This window comes from Acomys minous (genome assembly GCF_964271855.1).
Source record: "Acomys minous genome assembly, chromosome: 14".
Classification (NCBI taxonomy): Eukaryota; Metazoa; Chordata; class Mammalia; order Rodentia; family Muridae; genus Acomys; species Acomys minous.
In genome coordinates this window covers 7,562,879-7,569,833 of record NC_140496.1, presented here as the reverse complement: position 1 = coordinate 7,569,833, position 6,955 = coordinate 7,562,879, and the positions used below count along the sequence as shown (strand labels likewise).

General features: G+C 56.9%; 1 protein-coding gene across 1 annotated transcript; it reads left to right on the top strand.

Annotated features, from left to right (window-relative positions):
- The first annotated feature begins 507 nt into the window (after positions 1-507).
- FOXF1 (forkhead box F1) lies at positions 508-4,301 on the top strand. Its single transcript, XM_084757696.1, has 2 exons — positions 508-1,565; positions 2,806-4,301. The coding sequence occupies exons 1-2, from the start codon at positions 590-592 to the stop codon at positions 2,964-2,966; spliced, it is 1,137 nt and encodes a 378-aa protein (XP_084613822.1). The 5' UTR covers positions 508-589; the 3' UTR covers positions 2,967-4,301.
- The last annotated feature ends 2,654 nt before the right edge of the window (positions 4,302-6,955 follow it).

Here is a 6,955-nt window from a genome sequence, read left to right as displayed (position 1 = left end):
GAGGGGAGGCGGTCCCTCTGGGGGAACTTACGCCGTCCTGCTTAAGGGGCCGGGAACCCAGTCGCTCTCCCTAGCCGCGCTGGTCACGACCCAAGGCCTCAGCCACTGCCGTAGCCCAGTGCTCCAGGAAGACCGGGGTCCCCCGCGCGTGTCCAGCCGGGTCATCCGGGCCTAGGAGGCGGGGACCGGCGCACCGGGTCCAGGTCGGCAGAGGCGGGGCGGGCTGCGCAGCCTAGGGGGCAGGGGAGGAAGGGGTGGCGTGGGGAGGGACGTGGGGGGCTCGCACAGTCAGCTAGCTACGGGGGAATCGGACACTGACGGCTGCGGGGGCGCGAAGGCAGCGGGGGGGGGGGGCGGGGCGGTGCCTGGCCCTCTAACGCGCGTGGCCTCCCGCAGGGAGGAGGAGGAGGAGAATCGAGCGCCTGAGGAGGGCGGGCGCGCGGGGGAGGCGCGCTCGGGAGCCGCAGTGACGGCAGAGGTGCAGCCGCCCCGCGCAGCCCCCTCCCCTCCCTCCCCTCCTGCTCCTCCTCCTCCTCCCGGCTCGGCGGCGCAGAGCAGCGGCGGCAGCGGCGGCGGCAGCAGCCACCCGATGTCCGCGCCCGACAAGCAGCAGCCGCCGCACGGCGGGGGCACAGGAGGAGGAGGCGGCGCGGGTGGCCAGGCCATGGACCCCGCGGCAGCGGGCCCTACTAAGGCTAAGAAAACCAATGCCGGCGTGCGGCGGCCGGAGAAGCCGCCCTACTCGTACATCGCGCTCATCGTCATGGCCATCCAGAGCTCGCCCAGCAAGCGTTTGACCCTCAGCGAGATCTACCAGTTCCTGCAGGCACGCTTCCCCTTCTTTCGCGGCGCCTACCAGGGCTGGAAGAACTCTGTGCGCCACAACCTGTCGCTTAACGAGTGCTTCATCAAACTGCCTAAGGGCCTTGGACGCCCTGGCAAGGGACACTACTGGACCATCGACCCAGCCAGCGAGTTTATGTTCGAGGAGGGTTCGTTTCGCCGGCGGCCGCGCGGCTTCCGAAGGAAATGCCAAGCGCTCAAGCCTGTGTACAGTATGGTGAACGGGCTGGGCTTCAACCACATCCCCGACACCTACGGCTTCCAAGGCTCCGGAGGCCTCTCCTGTGCGCCCAACAGCCTGGCGCTGGAGGGCGGTTTGGGTATGATGAATGGCCACTTAGCGGGCAACGTGGACGGCATGGCTTTGCCCAGCCACTCGGTGCCACACCTGCCCTCCAATGGCGGCCACTCGTACATGGGCGGCTGCGGTGGTTCTGCGGCCGGGGAGTATTCCCACCACGACAGCTCGGTGCCGGCTTCCCCGCTGTTGCCAGCCGGAGCCGGCGGGGTCATGGAGCCTCACGCTGTTTATTCCAGCTCCGCAGCAGCCTGGCCGCCCGCGGCCTCCGCAGCTCTCAACAGCGGGGCTTCCTACATCAAGCAACAGCCACTGTCCCCTTGCAACCCAGCAGCCAACCCCCTGTCTGGCAGCATCTCCACGCACTCCCTGGACCAGCCTTACCTGCACCAAAACAGTCACAACGGGCCCGCAGAACTGCAAGGTGAGTACAGGGGTCCCCAACTCCAGACCCTTGACAGCCACTGTGAGTCAATCTAGCTCCTAGAATTGGCCCCAACTCTGAGGGGAGGCAACAGCCCACCAGGTTTCTAAGTATCACTGTTCGCTTTTCGCTCTTCGAAGAGTACAGTTTTGAGTTTCGGTTCTGGCTTCTCTCTGCTGCCTGCCCCAAGCCTGACCAGGTAGGCCGCGTTCTCACCAAAAAAGACTTAGACCCCAGCACTCTTAAATCCGTTGGGCCTCAGTGTCTAGCCAGGGGCCTATCCCTGGCCAGCAGACCACCTTTCTGATGCTTCTCCTGCTACGAGTCTGTGTCAGGCAGGAACAGAAGAGTTAGGCCGAAAGTAAGAGTTAGGCCCAAAGCCGCTGGGCCCAATCCTGAGAGGCTCAGCCCCAGGCCCGTCAGGAAACCTGCTGGCCCTGTGTGATGGCCAGGCAGGCCTGGAGTTGGGGGTCTGGGTTACAAGCCTCAAGTGCTCTTTGTCTTTCAGGATCCAGGTTTCAAGGTCCCTCCGAGCTCACCCCCAGGCTCACTCCCAACTGAAAAAAAAAAAAAAGAAAGACAGCAGAGCTAGCCCTTTTGGGCCAAGTTCTGGAAGGAGACGTGGGTAGAGGGTGGCCATAAATAACCTGTCAGAGCCCCTGAGCCACAGAACGGAAGATGGAGGTGGTGGGCTGCTGGGCCGCCTCTTCAGGGGTAACTCCCCTGCTAGTGCCACCCACCCTGGGGACTGCCTGTCCTTCATGGGACCCTTCTGGGGTTTGAGCTGACAGAACCTTGCTCTGGTCTCTGAAGCTTGTCGACCCCACATTGGGCCTCTCGCCCCATGAAGGTGACAGTGGCAACTGCAGAAATTTCAGCCTCCCAGGATCTGGGGCATCAGAAGCCATAACTACCTCCGCTGCTGCCTTTGGCGGGTGCCTGCCACAGGGTTGGCGCTGGAGAGGCCCAGGAAGTCCTACCTAGACAGTATGGGATGCACTGGCCATCCCCCTTCCCCCAGTCTTGTGTCCCGTCGTCCCCCCCCCCCAGGGCTGGGAACCTTGGGAAGGCTGGTTGTGTCAGGAATTGCTGTGGGGGGGCGGCAGCGGTAGGCCAGTGTGCTGAACAGGGCTGGGCTGCCTGCTGCACCCCAAGTCCTCTGGCCTTCTCAGCCCTGAACCCTCACCCCCTATAAGCTAATGTTTTGCCCCCCAACTCTTGCTGTCGCCTCACCCTACAGGCATCCCTCGGTATCACTCCCAGTCGCCCAGCATGTGTGACAGAAAGGAGTTCGTCTTCTCCTTCAACGCCATGGCGTCTTCCTCAATGCACTCTACCGGCGGAGGGTCCTACTATCACCAGCAGGTCACTTACCAGGACATCAAGCCGTGTGTGATGTGAGGTGAGGCCACCGGGCCCTCCAGCCCAGCCTGGCAGGACCAGGGACCAGGAGCCCACCACCACGAACTGCCTTACTTCAGAGGTATAACATCTGCAGGAGAAAAGGCTCGTCTTCTCTTCTAACGGATTATTTGTAAAGAAAACCCCAACACAGACTGGACTCTGTGGTCGGTGACTCCACCCCTGTCCCCTCACTAATTTCTTTTTTTAAAAAACCAAACCAAACCAAAACAAAACAAAACAAAAAAAACCCCAGTGACTGTGGGGCCAGATCAGACTGCAGCTGTCAGCAAATAAATGCTTATTTCCAACCCCATTGAAAGTGGCCATGAAGGTGCTGTGTTGGGGAGCCAGCTACCGGGAAAGAATCCTGCCTTGGTCTCTCCACCCCTCTCACACCGAGAAACAGTTTGGGGTGGTTTTTTTTTTTTTTGGTTCTTTTTGTTTGTTTGTTTTTTTAAAGCATGAACGAGTGAGACCAGTCGTTATCAAATACTTTTATTTTTGGTTGAGTATTTATCTTTTTAATTTTTAACTCTTTGAAAGAATGTCTTGAAGTACACAGTTGTCCCCTTGGCCATCTTTCCCCCCTCCCTCGGGGAGGAGGGAGGGACCAGGTGCGTCCTCCCCTCTTCTGGGACCCAGGGCCTCTTTCAGTCACCACAGGTGGATCTGTGTAGGAGCCACACCAATACCTGGAGCCACTGTTTGTCTTTTAAACAGTGGCCGAGAAGCCGCCCCAGCCTCCCGGGCCCTTACATTTTCTTCTTCCTCCAGCATCTTTCACTTTGTTTGGAGTTGGAGTTTGGAGTTCAGTGGATGTTTTTCTGTCTCCCAGTTGCTACCGTAACTCTGAAGAAGAATACAGCAAGATGGGGGTTACGGAGGCTCCCCGTCAGGCGGCGTGGTTCAGGCGCTCTGAGACCGTAGACAGGCTCGGCCTGTTATTTATTCTGCTTTATTTCCCTAATCAAAACACCACGTAGCCCTGCCCTCTCAATATTAATGGTGTGACTTGGTTGGCAATATTTGCCGTGTAGAGTTGCTGTTGTTGTTGTTATTGTTGTTGTTTTTAGATACCCATTGTAAATTTGAAACAAAGACCAATCCGTGTAAAAAACAAATTTCCATATGTTTTTATATAAATATATATAATATGAAGGACTGTCCCCCCCCTCCTTTTTTAGTATTTTGGCCGCAGGGGTGCGGCATCTGTGACACGTACTTTAAACCTCCTTCTGCACTGTATAAAAGGACAATCCGAGGGTATGCTTTTTGTGTATATTTTTCCTACAAAAAAGACCAAAAATAAAAATGTATAACATTTGTACATGGCCTCTAAAACTCTTGTTACTAGAAATAAACTCAAATAGTTGTTTTAGGGGGGTGGTAGACCAACTCATTGCCACACCAAGAGCTTCAGCTCTCTGGGGGAGGCATCTAGATGAATATGCGCCCCCCCCCCCTCCATTAGCCCTCTTTTCAATCCCTAATTTCACACTGGCGTAAAATCTAGGTAGGGATAACTTTTTCTTCACTTATGTTTTTTTTGGGGGGGAAAGAGCCCTCTGTCCCTCTAAATGTCATTTCTTAGTTTGAATAATTAATCAAACATTTAAAGAAAAAAATGTAGCCCTTTATCCCTGGGGAAAAGCAAGTGCGTGCTCGAGCACACACGGTCTTTACAAAATATTCATTCCTGTTTTTTCTGCCACCCTGAACTCGGTGTGCCCTTCATTCCAGGCGTGCGCCTTGCATTCTGTTGTAGATAATGAAGCAACTTAAAAGCTTTGGGTTTTTTGTTTTTGTTTTTTTACTTATTTTGCCTACTTCCCCCCCACACCCCACCCCCGTTTTTACTGCTTTTCCACTGTGGACTCCTGTAAAACCCAGGCAGGAAGGGACTATCTGCGGCTGCCCAGGGCTACGCCCACGTTCCCACCCCTAATATTTCCCTGTTAAATCGTATTTCTCCCTCTTCGGAAGACAGCGAGCAGCTAAGCTCCGGTCTCCCCCTGACCACCGTCTCCATCACCAAGCGCCCACCTAGGAAAACAAACATAATAAGCTGCATTGTTGGTGCCGCAGTCCTGACCCACCGCAGTGTCTGCGCACGGTGGGGTCGCGCCTCAGAACCTGCTTCTTCTCAGACTTGACATTCTGGACGGGAGGGTAATTTCTCCGGTGCTCTGTTACATCAAAATTATCAATAAACTCGTCCGGGCAATTAATGTCCCCAACTAACAGCTGTCTATAAAACCCAGATAAAGAGGACAGGGAAAGGCCGGAGCTGGGGCGTCTGCAGCATCGGGCGGGGGCTGCGGCCTCACTGACTCTTCCGGGACTTGAGCAGGTTCGAAGCCAGAGTGCTGCTCAGTCCTTCTCCGGCCAAAGCCTCCCCTGGGGGGGGGGGGGCGGGAAAGCAGGTCCAAAGAAAAACCCTGGGCCCTACAGCAACAGCCTAGAGCCAGGACGCTTCTTTTCCCGGGGCAGACTGCGCCCAGCAAGGGCAAAGGGAGACACCAAGGTGGCCCCGGGTGCAACGACTTCTGCTCCCCCACCGGATCCGTGTCCCAGCGGTGGCAGCGAATCCCGGCTTCTGGTTCATCACCAGGCTCCTGTGCGAGTTTCGTGGGATTTCCCTGCTCCCCCAACATAAGGGCCGGCTGAATGGAAGACACCCAGAGTTGCTCCAGCAGGACTGGCCAGGGCCCAGGGCATGGAGCCTGGCCTCTGCCTCTGTCGGATCTGCGGCCATTGGATGGGAGGGAAAGTCTTGCCTTCCCCAGGAGGGAAGCCTAGAAGAGCCGATTGCCTAGCTGCAGTCCGAGCTCTCATCTCCGGTCGCCGCCGCTTTGATGGCGCCAGGGTTTCTCAAGGGCTCATTTCGTCTTAGGTTCGCACAAGCCGCACGGTGAGAAGCTCCCACCGCGATGCTCAAAGAAAGCATTCGGGGGGGGGGGGCACGTGCAAGTCATAGGCTTAAGCTCACCATGAGGGCCTCTGAATGGCACGAACGAACGAAATTGTGAGCAAACTGAGCGCGCTCTAGTTATCTCCTAGCGACCCTTGCAGAACGGTCCAGACGCCCCTAGTGTGTGTAAGGCCTAAGGCAGAGGGGCCGGAGGTGGACAAGCCTTGGGGGTGGGGAGGGTTCGGGGAGCGCACAAAGCTCGCTAGCCCTGTAGGCAAATCACACAGTTCCTTCCACTCCATCCTCCTTTCGCCCGACCTGGGTGCACAGCCTCAGAGGCCGGGCTCTGGGTCCCACAGACCTCCCCAGGACAGACCACAGAGACTCACCGACCCTCAACCCAAGCCGCCCGGGGCCTAAAGGGTGTGAGCGGTGACGCCTGGCCTGCAGAGCCTCGCTCTATACACGTCTGTCCTTTCTCTTTGGGATTGAAGGGCCCCCCGGGGAAGGGAAGGGTTGATGCTGCACCAAAACCTGGCCCCCTGCATGCCAGACACCCGCCAGTGACTATTCCTAGGAAGGAGTGGAAATACTGACCCAAAGGCCTTGCCCCAGGCCACCTGGCATTGTACAAACCAAGCCACCGCCCTCCTTTGAATCCCTCATCTCCGACAATGTTGTTCCAGTGAGATGAAGCAGTGGTGTGCTCAGGAGAGAGGGGACACATTTTCCTGGCACCCAAAAGGGGGAGTGGTGGCCTTCAGTCAGTCCCCTGACATTTCTCACTCTAGAGATGGGGGGGGGGAGGGGGAGAGACAGGGGGACAATATTATGTACCCACACTTTTCCAGGAACCTCTTACTGGGGGCTTCCTATGCGCATCCAGTTTAGGGAAAGCTAAAACAGCAGTTTTGGGCCTGGGACTCCCACACAGACTACCAGAATATTCTGGCACTTGTGGGTCCCGGGTGGTGAGAAAGATAGGTCACTTTACTTCTGTGGAGTCCTAACCCTAGCTCACCACATGGGGGTGGGGGTGGGTTCTACCCTAGCCTGTTGTTCTCTGGGGAAGGGA